This window comes from Crinia signifera, chromosome 1 (assembly GCF_055691185.1).
Source record: "Crinia signifera chromosome 1, ASM5569118v1, whole genome shotgun sequence".
NCBI classification, from domain to species: Eukaryota; Metazoa; Chordata; class Amphibia; order Anura; family Myobatrachidae; genus Crinia; species Crinia signifera.
In genome coordinates this window covers 259735766-259757570 of record NC_139217.1, presented here as the reverse complement: position 1 = coordinate 259757570, position 21805 = coordinate 259735766, and the positions used below count along the sequence as shown (strand labels likewise).

The following is a 21805-nucleotide window of genomic DNA, read 5'->3' as shown; positions in this document are numbered from 1 at the left end:
TATTTTCTACCAAACAGTGATATTAATAGAAACGTAATTAATAATCTTGGTACCTGAACCGCAAGGTAAGATAGGCCAAGGTATGCTGCAATGCAAAGCGCTAAGAGCAGATCAAATATGGCTGGCTTCACTCTGAAAGAGAATAGAAAGAAACAGTTACAGCTGCGTTCCCAATTACAGCATAGACATGGGTCTTTGATATTTAAACAATGAGAAAAATGACAGTGATATTTTTTTTAAATTTATTTTATTTTCTAAATTTCAGTTGATAAATTTGTTTATGTTTGCTATGTTTATCTGTGTACTAGAAAATTTAATAAAAATCACTCAATGAAAGAAAAAAAAAAAAAAAAAAAAAGAGGATGGGATTTATCTTTTAGTTCTAATATCAGGAAAGGAATATTTTTACAGTACAAAAACGAAAGCAAAGTTTCAATAAAAGATTTTTTAAATGCAGTAAATTGGAGGTAAAAGAGGTTTTACTCACCGATATGCATTCATCGTCTGCTTCAGCTGATCATAAAATACAAATTCAGGGTCTCTGCAGGAAGATCACGGTGATCATTACATACTGTATGTTATGGGGTGCTTTTGCCGTGTTAGACAGAGCGGAGTTGCCCCACAAACTCCTTAGAAAGCATATATCATTCATGGATTTGAAAAGTCACATCAAATCTACAATCTCAGCCTCTGCTGCAGGGACTGCAATTATTGCCATTACTTTGTATATACTCAGAAAAATACGCAGTGATGAAAGTTTTTAAGCAATATCCTATTAAAATATTTAGGATTTGTGTTGGACAAACAGTAATTGTTTTTAAAAAAAAAAAGGCTGCAATTATAGAACGGCAATTGTTACCTTGATTAATCTGGGTACATTCCACAGAGAACATGTGCAAGCCACACACAACTGTTTGCCAATATATCACAGCTGCTTACCTTTTATCAGCCTTAACATGGTAAACTTTGACATCTTTCAAGTATCGACTCATATAATATTCAAGAGTGTTTAGTACATTGCTGTCCTTATCAACCAGCTGTGCTGCCCGGGGCTGGCTGGTCAACCATTGCATCAATGCTTCTAGCTGATCCTTATGGACTTGCTGCAGAGAGAGAGTGTGCAAACTTCTAGATATGGACATCACATACAAATACTGTACACCCAATACTACCAAAAAGCACGATATTTACTAAACTGAAGGATGATGCCCATAGCAACTAGATTCTAGCCATTAACCCACTCATAATAGTCCATCTTCAATTTACTATGATTTTAGTTTTTAGAAGTGCAATGTAGTTTAACTTTTGGGGTATCTTCCCACGAAACATTAAATGGTAGCCCATGTCTATTCGGTCAGGCTTGTGTTGTCTTTTAATAAACACTCCATTAACACAACACATTTTTGTTACACTCACCATCTGCTGTGTAAAGATCTGAAGATCAGATGGGGCTCCCTGCAAAGAAGGAGAACTTGAATATGGACAGGTAGTCTAGGTGGACATCACAAATAAAGCTAGAGGTTTAGGCAAAGGAAAAAAACAGTGTACCTTCTCTGTCAGATTATAAAGGACACGGGTTAGTGCCTCAGCAATGATACGGGTGTTACGGGTAAGAACCTGTGTGTCCACTTTCCACCTGTAGAGCAAACAGTCCCATTTAAATACATAAAACAAAGGAGCATATTTGTCGCTAGAAAATACATTAACATTTCACACATAACATTTGTGTTGAGAAGATTGCCCTCCACACGCAGTGACAATGTTTGATTTTACTGGTGGTTCACCAGGTCTTTCATGATATAAACACTGGCATTACAGTTATATAATGTAATCTTCTGTTCTATGGAGCCCTAGGCATAGAGGAATTGCTTTGGTCATGATGCAGACGATGTGTATGATTGTAAAAAATATGAATGCACCGTATTTCTGTTCAAGGATGCCCACAGCATGTTTTGGTGTCACTAGATAAGTACTGCCTGAAGATACGTTTTGTGCTTTACAATATTGTACCTGCGGGGACACGCATCGCATCCATGCAGGTACATGGTGCGATTATCGCACATGCAATGCGTTTTGTACTTTAAAAGTACAAAACACATGCGATAATCGCAGCGTGTATGGGCACCTTAAGTGCTGGATAAAGTACAACGATGCAAGGTTGTAGGGAAATGACTTCAATGGTAACACATATACTACGCAGTTAAGGAATCAGAAAATACTGTCCATAGGCTTAAAGCACCTCTATAGGCCCTTTGATTTAGTTACACCCTGATGCGAACCATTACTTTGTAATATTGGTACATGCTGAACGTGTTCCTTAAATTTAGCTACCAGTACTTTTGTAAAGAATAGTGTAAAAGGCTCTTGATCAGCAGCTCCTCAAACTCTCTCTCTCACTTGTCCTGCCCAGCAGCTGCTGCCGCCACTCTTCGATCCCTCATCTATATGCATATATCCACAGGTGGCACACAGCTGTCAGTGGAGGCACTCCTGGGTCCTGGTGCTTCAGAGCTTTAGGACCCTGGTGCAGGACTCTGAATATGTGAAGAACCTCTTGTAAGTGCAGCATTGGTGGGGGACTTCATTTGTTTTTTTGCCTCTGCAATGTTACTGTGCATGTGCGGTCTGCTAACCAGACATATGGAGGCCATTCAGCAGTAACTTACTAGGGGGTCCTGTAGTAATGTTTATTAACTGATGGGGTCTGAGCAATATAATTTCAGAACCCATGATCTTGAAGATTTTTGGGTACTCTTTACTTAGAAGGGCGCCCATCTCGGGCATCTCGGGGATTGAATGCACTAAAAAATCGGGTGCGATCAACCGACGAGATGCCCGAGATTTCCCATAGGGAACAATGTTAAATGTCTCAATTGACCCGATTTTCCTGTTCAATGCCTCAATTGACCCAATTTTTCCATAGGAAACAATGTTAAATGGGCCACAGAGGCCAAATAGGCACCCTGAAGTGAATAATGGCCACCCGAATTGTTAACGCCACCCCACGATCAACGTCAACCCGAAGCGTGGCGAGCGCAGCGAGCCCGCGAGGGGCAGCGGTACGCGTCCTACGACCTTTTCATACCCCCACTATCCACGTCGGCGTGGAGTTGAGAATAGAAAGTGTGGCGAGCGCAGCGAGCCACCGAGCCCGAAGCGTGGCGAGCGGACGCGGATACCTTCACAGGTATCCGCGTCCCCTCGCGGGCTTCACAGCTGTCCGCGTACCCTCGCGGGGCTCGCTGCGCTCGCCACGCTTCGGGCTCGGTGGCTCGCTGCGCTCGCCACACTTTCTATTCTCAACTCCACGCCGACGTGGATAGTGGGGGTATGAAAAGGTCGTAGGACGCGTACCGCCTCCCCTCGCGGGCTCGCTGCGCTCGCCACGCATCGGGTTGACGTTGATCGTGGGGTGGCGTTAACAATTCGGGTGGCCATTATACACTTCAGGGTGCCTATTTGGCCTCTGTGGCCCATTTAACATTGTTTCCTATGGAAAAATCGGGTCAATTGAGGCATTGAACAGGAAAATTGGGTCAATTGAGACATTTAACATTGTTCCCTATGGGAAATCTCGGGCATCTCGTCGGTTGATCGCACCCGATTTTTTAGTGCATTCAATCCCCGAGATGCCCGAGATTTTTTTACTAACGATCCCCACGATCAAAATCGTGGGCGCCCTTCTAAGTAAAGAGTACCGATTTTTGTGTCAAGGGATAGCTTGTTCACCAAGCATCATTCCAGGCAACAATTGGTGAAATGTGTGTCCAAGTGGGATGAGGATTGGAAGTGCTGCCCAGTTGTAAAAACAAATACTGCACTTTATTTCACTAAATTTTGACCCTGTCCTCTGTAATCTCAGCTACCCATCCACTGTTCTTAGCAACACTTGGGTGGGTAGTAGAAGCAGGGTTATGGCCATGTGAGTATGTTTATGAGTGGAGTGTCCTCACCTTGCTCCCGCTAGGGACCACTCGGCAGGCCAAATTACTTCTGAACAGAAAGTGAAACAAAATTATGTTTCAAACTTCCTAGATAAGGATAGAGGGAACTGTGAAGACAGATTGGAGTTAGGAGCCGTCCTTTTGACAGGCGTTTAACTATTGTATGTATAAATGGTGTCTGTCTCCCCAACTCAACTAGATCAATTACTACTTTTCCTATATGCATATACTCCTTTGGGAATTTAAAATGCAATTTATCAGACACATTGCGCTAACATGGGATCCTTATAAGTAAAAGTTATACAGTACACATGAGTATCAGTTACAAGGTACTCCAATCATTGTTTCTCATCATTTCACTTTTACATTATTTTGTACAATAGCCAACCCAAATAAAAAGGCTCCTTAAAATGGGATATTAGCAAAGCTATTTTCTGAGTCTACTTCCCAAAGACACATCCAGGGGGATGTCCATGCCACTGTTGCTGATGCCATATACCTTGCTGAAAAAGCAGTGGTCCAAATAAGCCTCACACAGGAATTCTCTATCTAGTTACAGGATTGAGACATTATTACATTACATTATATTATTGCCCGCTTACATTACCCTGAACTTCTGTATGGAGTGTTATGTAGAAGGCTCTGGTCACTGAGGTAGCAGCTGACTTAAATGTGGTTTCTGCTTAAAGCTTTATACCTTTGACCTTCTAGGGACATCATTTATACTGTATATATAGTAGTCTTTGCTAACAATAATTGATTTAACTTCTAAATCAGCTTAGAAAAAATTACTGCTGTTGCATTTAAGTGCGAGTTTTAATTGTAATCAAAACAGGCTGATTTAGCTGGGCACCAGCATTATTTTTGTTGCCAATACAACGCTCTGCAAAACTCTTCATTTGACAGAGTAATTGGACGTCTGTGTTGGCGATTTCTGTTCCATTGGACGGTGGGAAAGGCTAACTCTGTCCGGCATCCATCCTTGGTGCGGCGCAGGGACAACAGGCTGGAAACTAGGTCTACTCTGCAAAACCCAAAGATGTATTGTTTTTAAATTGCCTCCGGCAACTCGAAGGGTTAGTTGCACAAGGTAGGAGACAGCTTACACCTCTCCAGCTGTTGAGAAACTACACATCTCAGCATGCATTCCATAATAGCAGGACAATGGCAGGGCATGCTGCAACTTTCACAACAGTGAGAGAGACACAGCTTGGCCAGGCCTGTCATACACAGTCCCTAAAAGCAACAGTAAAAAAAAAAAAAAAATGCTACTAACCACTCAGGTGATCAAGGTCACGTTACCTTAAATCCAAGACACTATTGCGGTGACCACTGCGGTGTCCATCTAGGTGAGAGATGGTGAAAGAAGGCAGCCGGCGGATAGCAAAGCGCTCATGTTCCCATGCCAGTGTGTCATCAGCCAGGTTTATCTTCTTATGTACCATGGAGAACTTCACCTCAGGGTACTGATTTGAAATAATCTAAATAGCAAGAGAATTTTTTTTTTATATATAAAAAGATAAAACATTAAATATTGAACTATTCCAGAAAGCAAACTATCCTTAAGAACAAAGTGGCAGCGAGAGAGCAGAATATCTGCCCTGGTATTTACCGTTTCCATTTCCTTGAGGAAGGTGTGTTGCAGGGTGCCTTCTTTGGGAGGTTTGGAGACATGAAGGTGCAAGCTGTTTTCACTTCCTATAGTGTCCAAGCAAAGTACAAAGGCCACATTGTCCTGAAGAAGGCTGGAATCTATATAAAAAAAAATGGTAGTTTTTAAAATAAAAAAACATGTCCAATGCAGTCCCAAGTGCCCCCAACATCCATACATTAAATAGTGACAGAAGCAAACACGTCTCATTCACAGTAAACTGTGATAACGCAACTGGCAAAGTCACATTTGCTGCTCATCAACCACACTCATCATCCTTCCGTCTCTTCAGTTTCATTCCCAAAGCTGCTCTTAATGCAATAATACCTGTGTGATCCAGATGATCCTCTATCCATCTCTTTGTTCCCTGATAGTTAAACTTCCCCCCTCCTGATGCGAAAAACAGCAGATTGTAACTGTACAGGGGAGAAATGTGAATGTAACCGCACGTGATATTAGATAGTAATGCAGCAGACACATACTATTTATATAGCATTAACCAATACTAGTCTAATTTACACCTAATGCATTAGTGCAGTGGTTCCGAAACTTTTTAGAATCACGGCACCCTATAGTATCAGACTTTTATCCTAGGCCAAAAGTTTGTTATTAAGAAACTAACAATTAACTAAACTGTATATTAAATCACAGACCTTGTATTTAAATAACATCTTTAGGTTTATTTATGTTGTGAGGGACACAATTTGCCACATATGTTATGTCTGGAAGTCACAAACACTGGTTTTTGCCTAGCACATTGGCAAGAATTGAATTTGAATTAGTCCTGGGCAGCCAAGGCACCCCTACAAGAGTCCCGAAGCACACCAGGGTGTGGGAACCACTGCATTAGAGGAAAGCTGTATTACTGAAAAATAGCTGGCTTCTTTGTGGAAGATTAATAATTAATGGTCGAGTAAAACAGCTACTTTATTTAGCATTAGATTTCCACATCACTACAAATAATAGGATTTTGGGTACCTACCAGTAAATCCTTTTCTCATAGTCCATATGGGATACTGGGTTGTATACTATGGGGATAGAGATCCTCCGCAGGAGAGACAGGCACATTAAAGCTTTCAGTGTGGGTGCACTGGCTCCTCCCCTCTATCTCCCTCCACTAGTCAGTTAATGAAAAACTGTGCCGAAGGAGAGCTATGTGAGGAGGTATGTGAACAATAACGTGGTGAGATTCCCACAGCACACCCAAACCAAAATAATAAACATAAAATAACGAAAGAGGTGAATCATAACAACTTTTGAGTTCACCAATAATCATTGAAGAAGGTCAATATATATGACAACAAGGCAACAAGCCCTAACCGTGATAGTAACAGTGTCGTTACAGCAGAAAGCCGCACAGAGGCGGGCTCCCAGTATCCTATATGGACTACGAGAAAAAGATTTACCGGAAGGTATCCAAAATCCTATTTTCTCTACCGTCCAATGGGATACTGGGTTGTATACTATGGGGAGGTCCCAAAGCTACCAGAACGTGCGGAGCCTGCTGTAGAACCGCTTGTCCGAACTGGGAATCCTCCCTGGCCAGAGTGTCAAATCTGTAAAACTTGACAAACGTGTTACTCCCTGACCAAGTTGCGGCCCTGCACAACTGCAGAGCCGAGACCCCCTCGGGCAGCCGCCCAAGAAGTCCCAACAGATCTGGTGGAATGGGCCTTCAACGCTGGAGGAAGGGACAACCCAGCCGATGCATAGGACTGTTGTATCGTGCATCGAATCCACCGGGCTATGGTCCTTGTAGATGCAGGAGAGCCCTTCTTTTGCGCATCATACAATACAAACAAACTATCCGACTTCCGGATTCTAGCCATAAGTTTAACATACGCCTTGAGGGTATGTACCACATCCAAAGAGAGAGGTATATCAGGATGTACCGCGCTGGAAGGAACCACAATAGGTTGGTTCAGGTGGAATGCGGATACAACCTTTGGCAGAAACTGCGGCCTGGTTCTGAGCTCTTCCCTATCCTCGTGGATCACCAGGTGAGGGCTTTTACAAGACAATGCCCCAAGCTCAGACACCCGCCTGGCTGAGGCTAAGGCCAGCAGGACAACAGTCTTCCAAGTAAGATGTTTTAACTCCAATTGTTCCAAAGGAATGAACCAAGAGGACTTGAGAAAGGTGAGGACCACATCCAAGTCCCAAGGCGCGGTGGGTGGTACAAAGGGAGGCTGAATCCTCAGCACCCCTTGCAGGAAGGTGTGGACCTCCGGCAACAGCGCCAGTTTCTTCTGAAAAAATACTGACAGAGCCGAGATCTGTACCTTCAAGGACCCCAACCGGAGGCCCAAGTCCAAACCGGCTTGAAGGAATCTTAACAGATTGTTAAGACGAAATACCGCTGGTGGCAAAGCATTTCTCTCACACCAGGCTATGTACTTCTTCCATATCACATGGTAGTGAGAAGCCGTGACTGGCTTCCTGGCATGGTTGTAATTACAGAGGGATGTAGTCCCTTGAGGCCTAATATCTGCCGCTCAACCTCCAGGCCGTTAAACGCAGCCGCGGTAAGTCCTGAAAGACAAACAGTCCCTGGAGGAGAAGATCTTTTCTTAGAGGAAGACGCCACGGGTCTTCTACCTGCATGGCCTGAATGTCCCCGTACCAGGCCCTTCGAGGCCAGTCTGGAGCCACTAGAATGGCTTCTACTCTCTGGTGTCGAATTCTCTTTAGCACCCGTGCCAGCAACGGGAGCGGTGGGAACAGGTACGCCAGCTGAAAATCCCACGTCCAAGTCAGGGCATCTACTGCTGTCGCCCCTGGATCCCTGGTCCGGGCACAGTACCTGTCCAGCTTGTGGTTCAACCGTGAGGCCATAAGGTCGATCTGAGGGAGCCCCCAAAGATCTACCAGGTCCTGGAACACCTGAGGGTGAAGTCCCCACTCCCCGGGGTGGAGATCGTGATGACTGAGGAAATCCGCCTCCCAGTTGTCGACTCCTGGTATAAAGATGGCCGACAGGGCTTTTACATGGCGTTCCGCCCAGGAGAATATCCTGGTGGTTTCCCTCATACAGGGCATGCTCCTTGTCCCTCCTTGGCGGTTGATGTAGGCAACCGTAGTTGCATTGTCCGACTGGACTTGTACCGCCCTGCCCTGCAGCATAGGCTCCGCCTGTAATAGGGCATAGTGAACAGCCCTCAGTTCGAGGTTGTTTATATGAGAAGGACCATCATTTCTGCCGTGAGCTTGGTAAAGACGCGCGGGGCAGTTGACAGCCCGAAGGGTAGCGCCTGAAACTGGTAATGGCTGTTTCCCACAGCAAATCTTAGAAAGACTTGATGGGGAGGCCAAATTGGGACGTGCAAATAGGCGTCCTTGATGTCTACAGAGGCCAGAAACTCCCCTTTTTCCAGAGAGGCAATCACCGACCTGAGCGACTCCATTTTGAATTTGAACACCTGCAGAAAGGGGTTCAGCGACTTCAGATTCAAAATGGGCCTTACTGAACCGTCCGGTTTGGGGACAAGGAACAGGTTTGAATAGTAACCCTGACCTTGTTCCTGTATTGGTACAGGTAGGAATACTTTGGACAGGAGGAGCTTGTGAATTGCTCCCTGAAGTAGCAACTGATCCTCCACTGAGGCTGGGAGGGCCGACTTGAAGTAGCGTCAAGGAGGGGGCCTGGCAAACTCCAGCCTGAAACCTAGCGAAATAAGACTCCTGGCCCAGGAATCTAGGCACGAGGCGTCCCACACCTTGCTGAAGTGTGACAGCCGAGCCCCCACCTCGAGACAGTCTCGTGGTGGGTGCACCCTGTCATGCTGCCGGCTTGGAAGCGGCAGGGGCGGTGGAACGGTCCTGATGACCTGAGGGGTTTGGCTTCCTGAATTTCCCGCTAGTGCCTCGGCTAGCATTAGAGGCGCCTCTGGCCTTAGGGCGGAACTTGGACCCACGAAAGGACTGCTGGGAGGGACCAGTGAAAGGGCGCTTTGCCGGAGTGGGTGCTGATGGGAGGAAAGTGGATTTGGTACTTATGTAGTATCTGGGCGCCCGATTTAGAAATCGGGTCGGATCGGGCACATCGCATCGCATGCGATGGACCCGATTTTTCCATAGGATTCAATGTTAAAATGGTCTGAGTCCATTTTAACATAGAATTCAATGGGAAAAAGGGGTCCTTTTCCTTTTCCCACTATCCAAGTGGTCATGGAGTTGGATATAAACCTGTGGCGAGCGTAGCGAGCCACCGAGCCCGAAGTGTGGCGAGCGAAGCGAGGGGACAGTATTCTGTGTCCGCTCGCCACAGGTTTATATCCAACTCCATGCTCACTTGGATAGTAGGGGTATGAAAAGGACCCCTTTTTCCCATTGAATTCCATGTTAAAATGGACTCAGACCATTTTAACATTGAATCCTATGGAAAAATCGGGTCATCGCATCGCATGCGATATGGTCGTATTCGATATCGCATCGCATCTGATTGTATGCCTTAACTTAAGGCATACAATCAAAAAATCGGGCGCCCAGATACTACATAAGTACCGGATTTCCCTGAAGTAGCCTTAGAAATCCAGTCGTCCAGCTCACTACCAAAGAGCCTCTCCCCTGTGAAAGGTATGCTTTCCACACTCTTCTTGGAATCCACATCAGCCACCCACTGACACAACCACAGAGCCCGCCTAGCCGACACGGCCATTGCAGAATTCCGCGCATTTATAGCGCCCAATTCCTTTTGTGCCTCACAAAGCACCCGTGTCGTGTCCTGAATGTGACGCAGGTTTTCACCTATCTGAGCCACAGCCATGTCCCCCAACAAACCCTCTTGGATCTGCGTGGACCAAGTATAAATGGCCTTAGCCATCCAGCAACTGGCCAATACCGGGCGTTGTGAAGCCCCACTGGCCGTGAACATAGACTTAAGTGTTGCTTCAAGTCTCCTATCTGCACCATCCTTGAGCGTAGACACCCCAGGAACTGGTAACAGCACCTTCTTTGAAAGGCGGGAAACAGAGGAATCCACCGCTGGCGGTTCCTCCCACTTCTTCCTACCAACAGGATCAAAGGGATACGCATTTGTGAACCTCTTTGAAAGCTGGAACCTCTTTTCAGGGTTCTGCCAAGCACCTTTAAAAGCACTTTCTAATTCAGCCTGTTCTGGGAAATACACCGGCTGTTTTCTCTGGGTCATGAAAAAGTAATCTCCCTCAGAGGGTTCCTCCATAGGAAGCTCTAACACTTCCCTAATGGCCTTAATAAAGCCTCACAACCATGAACTAAAGACTGCTCCTGAACAGTATCCCCCTCTCCCACTTCAAGGATGTCATCATCATCATCAGAGTCAGGGGCCATTCCAGTAGCAGTGAAGGCTGAGCAGGGGGAGGGGTGAGAATATCAACCCTGGCAGACAACATGGCTAATTCCCTTTGCACCCTCTGCGTCTGCTGCGTATTTGCAGAGAGCTGGGAAGCAACAGAGTCCATCAGCGTTTTTATGCTGCTGGCCCAGGCAGGCTCTTGACTATCAGCCTGTGACCCATCCACAAGTTGTGGGGGCACCCCACTGACCTGAGTGGTTACACCACTGGGCTGTGGCAGCATACACGGCTCACAGGTAACCTGTGACTGTGAAGCTGGAATAAACTTTGTGCTGCACACCATGCATGTTAACTTTTTCACCATGATGAAGCAACAGGACACCCCCAGAAGCGCACACACACAACACCCACACTTGATGTACTGTAACTCTACACAGTATAAGTGTAATACACCTCTGTATTAGAGACTATGGTGTGTGTACAAGTGGTTAACTAGCCAGTGGGGTAGACTCAGAGCAATATGAGGAGACCAGTACACCCTAAACCTTAACTCACGGATTTGAGTGAGCTGGTAACGCACAAAACACACAGTGATAGGTCATACACAGTGTAAATAACACAGCTAAGCAACGCTGCTGCGCTGTTATAACTTGCGGTCTCTGCCGCTGCTGCAAAGGATCAAATCCACCACGCCGCTGAGGAGATGTAATGGCGACCTCTGGATGTGTGAAGAAGCAGGAAGCAGAGACAGGGCGCGCCCAGCAGAGCCTGGTCCCGCTCTGAGCGAAGCCCCGCCCCCTTTACACGGAGCTGGCGCTTCCAGTATATTTAAACTGGCATAAGAAGCGCTTTTCACATAAAATGCTTAAAAAACGCACTGGGCATCCCTGGTGGTCCAGCGGCATCACCCTACGCCATCTTGCCGCACGGAATGGTTTGGGGTGTCCCCTTGTGGGACCCCCAACCTGTACTCACCACAGACGTCTTCGGACCAGTCAGGGGGTGTGCGGCAGCTGGGGGGCCTGCTCGCTACAGCGCAATGCTGTGCGGTGACAGGCCCCACTCAGGACAGATTATCCTGCAGTAGGGTCAGCTCTGCACCTTAAGAGGTCGGGGATTGACCCTACACCTGACACCCTCGAAGTAGGACAGCTGCCTGGTCAAAGCAGCGCCCCAAAATAATAAACTAAATAAAATTTGAAGAAAAAGTCTGGAGCATCCAGAAAGCACTGCCTCTCCTGAGGCACATTTTTCTAAACTGACTAGTGGAGGGAGATAGAGGGGAGGAGCCAGTGCACCCACACTGAAAGCTTTAATGTGCCTGTCTCTCCTGCGGAGGATCTCTATCCCCATAGTATACAACCCAGTATCCCATTGGACGGTAGAGAAACATGATTTAGCTACACACAAAAACGTACACATTTCTATGGATTATGATTATACTTTACACTTCTAGTAACTCTGTGACCTTGCTAGAGAAGAGGTTGTGGCGATTTTGCATTTCCTGGTAGATACATACAGAAATATGTGAGGCTGGTATGACAAGCCCAGAGTTTCTGGGTGTGGGAATCTTACCTGGCATGGGTACGCTTGTACGTGTACAGACGAGAGAAAAGACGTGCCAACTCCAGTAGAATGGCAACACCACTGCCATTGGAATCTGCCCCATAAGACAACCACTAAAAGCAACAAGAAACTAAGTGCCTTTAGACTAAACTGGTTATTTCAAGACCAATACATTTTCAGAAGCCACAGGGATTGCTCAGTTTTTCATATATACGTACTGTATATTACAATGCAAAAAAAAAAAAAAGGTACTTGTTTAGTTTCACGGCGGCAGCATGGCCGCCCGCTACTTCCTGGTTCGGCGCTCGGCAAACTATCTAAAATAAAGTCCATGCCAATGCGAAATAGTTCATACCCCCAATATCCACATTGGCATGGAGTTGATTCTAGATAGTGTGGCGAGCGCAGCGAGCCCGCAAGGGGACACAGACGCTGCTGCCGTGAAACTAAACAAGTACCCAAAAAAATACATATATTGTATTTGCAAACTGAGTGACAACCTACAAAATAATAAAAGATACATAGTTCTCCAAAATGTAATATAATATAATTTAATGTGTGCTAGACTTACTGGAGCAACTCCAAAGGCATCATAGTGAGCAACAATGGCAATAGTGGGTAGGTCTTCAGAACCAAGACCAGATAGACGTCCCTGAAATACAAACAATGAAAAGTATATTAGGGTTTTTTTTTTTAAATAAAGTCCCATACACACTAGAGGACATTGTAAAAGATATCGCTCAGAAAGGGTGTTCTGAGCGGTATCTTTTACAATATCTTCTAGTGTGTACACTCAATAGCGTAACTGATATGTGCATCATTAATGATCCTTCTTGTCTGCTGAACATGCAGGTTAATTTTGGAAAATTGGGGGATTGATATACTGCGCTCACCTATGTTTTATGTGTTTCGCAGGCGCTGCTGTGTCTTTAGGGTTTCCCAAACCCTTTAGATTTAAATGCAGTCGGTACAGTGGGCTTTAGCAAGGTTGAAAAAGGCTTACTACAAGCCGGAATGCGTAGGAGAGCATAAACATAATCATTATATCATCACTCTCAACAATTCTCCCCAGCACCAACAGGGAGAAAAGAACAGCGGCATTTGCCGCAGCCATCGAGATTCACAGTGTGTCCGGAGACCCGCGTGAAGTCATCAGTATGCGCTGGGAAAAGGAACACTGCAGACAGAGAGGACCCCAACACCGCGGCTCCACGGTCCAATACAGACGGGCACCGCCAGACACTGGCAATTATCACCAACAACCTGGACAGCGGGACCAAGGAGCATCTAAAATCGACAAGCGTCAGAATTGTACGTCCAAACACTTGCACAGCAACTCACCACCTAAGACACAATATAGACAGCACAGTTCAGACTTAATCCTGGTGGGAGAGGACAACCCTTAGCCTATGAGATTGTAAAGGGGTCATGCTGAACGACAGAAGCCACTAACCTGGCTACCTCCGACTCAGATTATTTTCCAAGAAAAGCACAGCAACATCACTCAGAGAAATGTGCCCCTCCCCCCCCCCCCCTACTATTCTAACTTTAGAAAGACATAAGTGAGAAAGGACATAGGCTTTTAATAAATCTATGCGATTGTAAAGGAGCTCCACCGGAATTGCCTTAAGCCCTCAGAGCTCCTTTCCACTCACAGTTCCTAAGACAAGACATGTCAACCAATTTTTCAGTGTATATCACCCAGAGAGACCATAGATCCCGGTTAAACAAAGAGACCTACGGGAGTTTAAAGGAGCCCCTTAAGGGATTACCTGAACCCGTTATGGGACCCTCTCTGGAGTGACACTAAACTGAAAATTCCCCACTGGGGGGACCCCAAATAGGCGTATCAGAAACACCATTTAATCAATACCCACAATTATAAATCACCAATAAACACCAGTTTTTAAACACACTATCTTTTCCATCTGTCTTCTTTCCTCACACCACACTATACTATTTTTACTCAAAGGTCCATCTCAACACACAGGCAGCGCTAAAGCCCACTGTACCAACTGCATGCAGGTTAATTTGGCTATATAGCCAATGACCCACGTGTTTAGCGAGTCCTGATGATGTCACTGAACGATGATCTTGTTCAGTTGGTGCACTCAGAGCATCCATACGTGGCCAATATTGTTAACTAGTGTGTATGGGGCTTAAGTAACAACAGGTTAGAGAATGGCAACTACAGTTTAATGCCAAAAAATGCAAAATCATGCACTTGGGTCTCAGAAATCCAAAGACTAAATATAGTATAAATGGCACTATAATGGAAACTACTGAGAAAGAGAGGGATCTAGGTGTCACTATTTCAGGGGACTTAAAAGCAGGTAGGCAATGTAACAAAACAAAGAAGAACGCAAGTCAGATGCTTGGTTGCATAGGGAGAGGTATCAGCAGTAGAAAGAAAGAAGTAATAATGCCACTGTATAGGTCATTGGTACGACCTCATCTAGAGTATTGTGTTCAGTTCTGGAGGCCATATCTCCAGAAGGATATAAATACATTAGAGACTGTACAAAGAAGAGCAACTAAAATGGTGCATGGCCTACATCACAAAACGTACCAGGAAAGACTAAAATATCTTAATATGTATACTTTAGAGCAGAGAAGGGAAAGGGGGGACATGATAGAAACTTTCAAATATATCAAGGGTTTTAACAAGGTACAGGTGGGAGACATTCTTCACAGGAAGAGGAGCAACAGAACACGAGGACATGCACTGAAACTAGAGGGAGGAAGATTCAGGGGAAATGTGAGGAAGAATTTTTTCACAGAAAGAGTAGTATATAAGTGGAATAGCCTACCATCAGAGGTGGTAGATGCAAATACAGTAGTACAATTTAAACATGCTTGGGATAAGCATATTGAGATCCTACAAAAAAATAAGGATCAAATATGGTTTAAGGTAACATGTTTAAAAAAAGGGGCAGACTAGATGGGCCAAGTGGTTCTTATCTGCCGTCAAATTCTATGTTTCTATGTAACAGGTAATAGACAAAAAGCAACATTTTACTCGTATAAATACAATAAAGCGAGACATCACATTGGTCTTTATGAAGCATAAAATAAGGAATGAAAGACAATTTCTACTGTATATAGTGGTCTCTGTGAACAATATATTGTAATAGGTAAACATTTGGCACAAAATAAAATTTTATGCATTTTACCTTTATCAAAAACATGACAGTATTGTAGTCTGAAGCAGAGGACATGTCTTTATATATCTTTATTTTTCTATTTATTGAGCTTGATGATTTGATAAGGAGAATAAAGCACTGTACGGTTCATTTCATAAACTTTATTCCCCAGCTAAAATATAAGCAGTTTACAGCTTCGAAATAAGCTTTCTAATTTCAGGATTTGTTCAACTTCTCTTGTATCGGTTTAAGTTTTTCTTCATCACCAGCTAGTAACAATGATGGAACATCATAACAGTAATGTAACACTTGAATGCCCCTTTCCCACTGCAGGTCTAAAACCGTAAATTGCCGATTTTTCAGCGCAATTTACCGTTTAAGGCTGCAGTGGGAAAGCGCCAGAGTTGAAATACCGGTTAAAGATAACCGGTATTTCAACCCGTTTAAAAAGCAGAGTCCTACACGGTTAAATACCGTTTTTAAGGCAGTGGGAATGCCTTTTAAACGGCATTTAAATTCCAGGCAGTCCCAGTGCCTGATGAGAACTAGTAGTTCCCACTTTGCGCATGTGTCATGAGTGCAGTGCATAATAAGCAGCTCATTACATATGCACATATGTAATGAGCGGCTCATTATTATGCTCTGCGCTCATGACACATGCGCAAAGTGGGAACTACTAGTTCTCATCAGGCACAGGGACTGCCTGGACCCCGTATGGACCCCCGCTGCCTCCCCACTGCCCTGCATCCCCGGCCTGGATCCCTGTGCAGGTAAGTACAAGGGGAGGGGGGGGGGGGGGTAGGCACACTTTACACTTGGGGGGGGGGGAGGGGGGGGGGGGGAGAGGAGGCACTCTTTACACTTGGGGGGGGGGGGAGGCACTCTTTACATTTTAAATGGTTCACTGCAATGGGAATGGTACTTAAGCGGTATTTAAAAAGGTAATCTGCTGCAGTGGGAATGCTAATACCGTTTTAAATACCGTTTAAAAATACCAGTACTTAAAATGGGTCTGCAGTGGGAAAGCAGCAGAACTGTCTTATCAGGCACAACACTGCACAATGCCTCACATATGGAGGTGAATATAAGCAACTATACATTGCTTTCTAAAAAAGATGTGCTGAAACTTTGAACATGCAGATCTCCTTTGTTTAAAAGGTGATTGCACAGCTTACAGCACTAAATAGATAACCAGCAAATAGTTGTAAATTTGAACTTCAAGCAGATTTAAAGGCAGATAGTAATAGGAAAATAGAATTTAAAGGCAGATAAGAATCACTTGGCCCATCTAGTCTGCCTCTTTTTTGAACATGTTACCGCAAACCATATTTGATCCTTATTGCTTTGTAAGGATATCAATATGCCTATCCTAAGCTCTACTGGATTTGCCTCTACCACCTCTGATGGGAGGCTATTCCACTTATCCACTAGCCTTTCTGTGAAATAATTTTTCCTCAAATTTCCCCAGACTCTTCCTCGTTCTAGTTTCAGTGCATGTCCAGGTGTTCTGTTGCTCCTCTTCCTGTGAAGAATGTGTCCCACCTGTACCTTGTTAAAATGGGGGATCCTATAACGCCACAAGAAGGTGGGAAATCTGGCCCTGGCTGCTGCGCTGCAGGTTCCCCCACTGCCAGAAGTGTCCCCACGGTCCTCTGCACCAGCGCCACAACTTTCATCAATGTCTATTACACTATTATACAGCCTCCTGCTCTCATGCACCTTCACTCCCTCACAGTGGGAGGAGACACAGACTACGCTGGACGCTCACCCATTGCCGGGAGCTGCATACTGTCCCCCACCTTCCTCCAGTTCTAGGGATGGCCATCAACCATCAATGATTTCAAATCATCGATGGTTTATGGCCGATGTTGAATACTTTTGCCATCGATGTGGGAGGACCAGATGGTTTCCCTACATCGATGGCAAAGGAGAACCGATCAAGTTTAAAAAAATTTTAAGGTGCCGGGACACTGAGCATAGCTCCGCACCCCCACACCCGGAAGTCCCGCCACTGAGTTCTGATTGACCCACGGCCTATTCAGTCAGATAAAATGGATGACCATCGATAGCTACAACAATCGATGGATGTCCAAGTAATATTTTACGACTATCGATGGCAGGGTGCAAAATCGCCATGAATGCCAATGGCGTCTGCACCAATGGCCATCCCTACTCTGCAACAGCCAAAAACCTTTACTACCCCTCATGCCCACACACCCCTATCACTGCCCTGCCTCCTATTCTCCTGCCCCGTAACTTCCGCCAGTGGGGACCCGCTCACCCTGTTGCCCACATTACCCTATCATGCTTTACTGCCCAGCCTTCTGCTCTCATGCACCCTTACTGCCTCGCAGTGGGAGAACACACTGACTCAGGGGAACCGTCCTGTACGCCTGTGCTGGCATGCTGGATGCTCACCCACTGGCTGGAGCTGCGCAGTGTCCTCCACCCTCCTCTGCACCAGCGCAAAAGCTTTAGTCCCCCTCATACCAACACACCCCTATCACTACCCAGCTTCCTGCTCTCCTGAACTGGAACTTCCACCACTGGAGAGTCGCTGACGCAGTGATGCCCACATACCCCTATCATGCCTCATAGGGTGCAGGAGGCTGGGCTAACTCCCACCCAGTAGGATGAGACGCTGAATCAGGGCCACCATCCTGTACTCCTGTGCTGCCACACTGGACCCTCACCCATTGGCAGAAGCTGCACAGTGTCCCCCACCCTCCTCTTTAGTCCCCCTTATGCCCACACACCCCTTTCACTACCCAGCCTCCTTTTGTCCTGTGTCGTGATCTCCGCCAGTGGGGAGCCGTTTACTCAAAAACGCCCTACTATACTATTGCGCACACACACACACACGCCCCCACAAATGTCACTCCACCCTCCACACTATCAATGTACATCTTACTCCATAACCGCTTTTTAATTAAACAAAAGAATACACACCCCCTTCCAAATCATATGCTCTCTATTTAACACATTTCACCTATAACTCAAGTTGCAATACAGGGCATCTTTCATACAATTCTAACCATATTTCACACAATACAAAAGTTCACAAATTAAGGGGGCGCAGCCCCTTACGACGGTGTGAAGAGCGCCCATAGGGCGCGATGAATCACATAGTTTTCTATATAAAAAAGGTAAACATTACAGGTCATTTAGATGAATAAAAATGTTTGACAATTTTCACACCTATTTTGAAAAATTAACTTGGGACCCAAAGGATTAAAATTTTGGTACTTCTTTACTTTCACGGCGCCACTAGAAATCGCGGTCATCGCGGGCATTGAATGCACTAAAAAATCGGGTGCGACGCGATGCCCGCGATTTCCCATAGGGACCAATGTTAAATTTCTCAATGGACACGATTTTCTGTTCAATGCCTCAATTGACACGATTTTTCCATAGGAAACAATGTTAAATGGCCCACAGAGGCCAAATAGGCACCCTCAAGTGTGAAATGGCCCCCACAATTGTTAACGCCACCCCACGATCAACGTCAACCCGAAGCGTGGCGAGCGCAGCGAGCCCGCGAGGGGCGGCGGTACGCGTCCTCCGACCTTTTCATGCCCTACTATCCACTAGGGCGTGGAGTGAGAATAGAATAGTGTGGCGAGCGCAGCGAGCCACCGAGCCCGAAGCGTGGCGAGCGCAGCGAGCCCCGCGAGGGGACGCGGATACCTTCACAGGTAAACGCGTCCCTTCGCGGGCTTCACAGGTATCCGCGTGCGCTCGCCACGCTTCGGGCTCGGTGGCTTGCTGCGCTCGCCACACTATTCTATTCTCACTCCACGCCCTAGTGGATAGTAGGGCATGAAAAGGTCGGAGGACGCGTACCGCCGCCCCTCGCGGGCTCGCTGCGCTCGCCACGCTTCGGGTTGACGTTGATCGTGGGGTGGCGTTAACAACTTGAGGGTGCCTATTTGGCCTCTGTGGGCCATTTAACATTGTTTCCTATGGAAAAATCGTGTCAATTGAGGCATTGAACAGAAAATCGTGTCCACTGAGAAATTTAACATTGGTCCCTATGGGAAATCGCGGGCATCGCGTCGCACCCGATTTTTTAGTGCATTCAATGCCCGCGATGACCGCGATTTTCTATCTGTCCTAATCTAGTGGCGCCGTGAAAGTAAAGAAGTACCAAAATTTTAATAGTAGCGGTCAGACAGGTAGAGTAAAAAAAATAATAAAAGCTAGGTTCAACAATTTACCTCCACGCTAGTCACCAGCCAGTCACTAATTGCCTTACTCTGAGCTCCACTAGTCACCATCTGGAATCCATTTGCCGTAGCTGTATGGAGGAGTACTATATGGGCAGAAAGGATGCAGTCAGCAATTTATACATCATACTTGATTATGCTTAATGACATATCTCCTTACCCATTCACCCACTATTACTCTGCATAATAACTCACCTTCAGCAGCAGAGGAGGTGCCCTGGCTGGCAGAAGCTGTAAGTGTCTGCTCATAGATAGATATAAGCTCTGCATCCTCAACCGCAAAATATACTGGAACTGGAGTCTCCATTGACAGCATTTCAGGCTCTATGTCCATAAATTGCTGCTAAAACAAGATCAAGTATTACCAACGCATACAAAACCTACAATTCAACATTTCTGTAAGATTAATGGGTGATTTATGGGGCATACACACAGAGCGATTTTGTGCTATTTTCTAAGCAATCTGACTAGATTGCTTAGACAATAAGAACAGTTCTCTGTGTGTATGCTCTGAGAGATTAATTATCTCCTGCTAACTAAGTCAGTGCATGCAGTCAAAATCTAGTCAAATTGCTTAGCAAATGACTGCAAATATCTGTGTGTACAAAATGAGAGATCTCTCTCATTCTGAACCACTACCCGCCCTATTTTTTACTTAAGCAAAATTGCTTAGCACAATCTCTGCATGTTTATGTGCTCCCCATGGGAGATCTGGACGCCAGGAAGTTTCCTACCCTAAATAGCTTTGCAAAAGTGCTTAGCACACATCTCTATGTGTGTATGCCCTTTTAGAGTTCATCAGCCACAATAAATAAATAAATAAATAAATAAATAAATAAATATAGTACATAATATATACATACAAGATCAGCAGAAGTGACCGGTAGATGTATTAATTGCAGAGTCAAGCAGTAAGGGTACTTACTGTGAGAGAAGGTCACCCATATTTTCTAGTTTGCAGATGTATTTAATATCCCCCATGAAACAATTAACAAAAGGATTGAGTCAAATTACAGGGTAGCATGTACTTCTAGGAAATGGGAATACAATTTGATAGTTATTACCATTTCAAGTTTAGTTAATTAGCCATTTGGTGCATTGTGCCCATTATATTTATTAAAAGATCAAGCACAACTATCCAAACAGATTAAGATATTGCATGGCAAGTGTAACCAACAAAAGGTAAATGATCACTGATGGCACTGACTATGCACACGTCTGTAAAACTGTGGGCTTCTAAACACAAGACCCCTATGGGTTCTGCCTGGTGAAAGCAAACATGGTAAAGGAAGGGTTTGTGAAAAGTTTATATCAGTGGTTTTCAAATTTTTTCCTCAGGACCGCAAAAAGCTACATTTTCCAGGTCACCTAGCAAGTACACTCATTATTCACTGTTACATTTAAAAAGATCCACAGGTGGAGTCAATTCTTTGTTATAGGCTGGACATGAATGCATACATTGCGTCAGATGTCACACATGAGGGGTGCAGTTAAATAGCAAAGTAAAAAAGTGGACAAAGCTGTTTAGGTTATTAACTTGATAAAACAGGACATTAATGATCCCATTAGGATGAAGGCAGGGAACAGCCGCCCTCTCAAAACAGTGCAACCTTACCAACATTGTCATGAGCATCATTATAGGGGGCATATGCCTGGTCTCCGACATCACTGATGGGGATTTGCCCACAAGCTCTCCACTTAATGTGAACAGATGCCATGCACATGGCATCTATTCATTGGCAATGGTAGTAGTTTGTTTATTTATAAGGTGCCACAAAGTGTCCGCAGCGCCGTACATAGCAAACAAATTACAAGGTAACACACAGGGTGTGTTGATAAAATACAGCATAAATAGGGGTATAGCTGGTATAACTAAAATCAGCATCAGTTCAGAAGTAGGTGTCGAAATTGTCGAGGACGCTGAAGATGAAGTAGAGGAAGGCAAGAACAAGGCAGGAGCACAGGTGAGGTAAAGAGGTAGGATGAGTACGTGAGGAAGG

At 45.2% G+C, this 21805-nt stretch overlaps 1 protein-coding gene across 2 annotated transcripts in view; it reads right to left on the bottom strand.

Annotated features, from left to right (window-relative positions):
• NCLN (nicalin) overlaps positions 1 to 21805 on the bottom strand; it is a 28037-nt gene that overhangs the window by 1696 nt on the left and 4536 nt on the right. Inside the window, exons 3-14 of one of the 2 annotated variants that reach the window (XM_083181428.1) lie at positions 20001 to 20148; positions 19797 to 19891; positions 13008 to 13088; positions 12446 to 12549; positions 5923 to 6011; positions 5557 to 5696; positions 5247 to 5425; positions 1549 to 1636; positions 1417 to 1455; positions 940 to 1103; positions 488 to 541; positions 54 to 132 (exon numbers count right to left, since the gene is read on the bottom strand). In XM_083181428.1, the coding sequence (XP_083037554.1) occupies positions 54 to 132; positions 488 to 541; positions 940 to 1103; positions 1417 to 1455; positions 1549 to 1636; positions 5247 to 5425; positions 5557 to 5696; positions 5923 to 6011; positions 12446 to 12549; positions 13008 to 13088; positions 19797 to 19891; positions 20001 to 20148 (1260 nt within the window). The remainder of the gene's footprint in view (positions 1 to 53; positions 133 to 487; positions 542 to 939; positions 1104 to 1416; positions 1456 to 1548; positions 1637 to 5246; positions 5426 to 5556; positions 5697 to 5922; positions 6012 to 12445; positions 12550 to 13007; positions 13089 to 19796; positions 19892 to 20000; positions 20149 to 21805) is intronic. The other variant, XM_083181435.1, reaches the window with a different exon arrangement.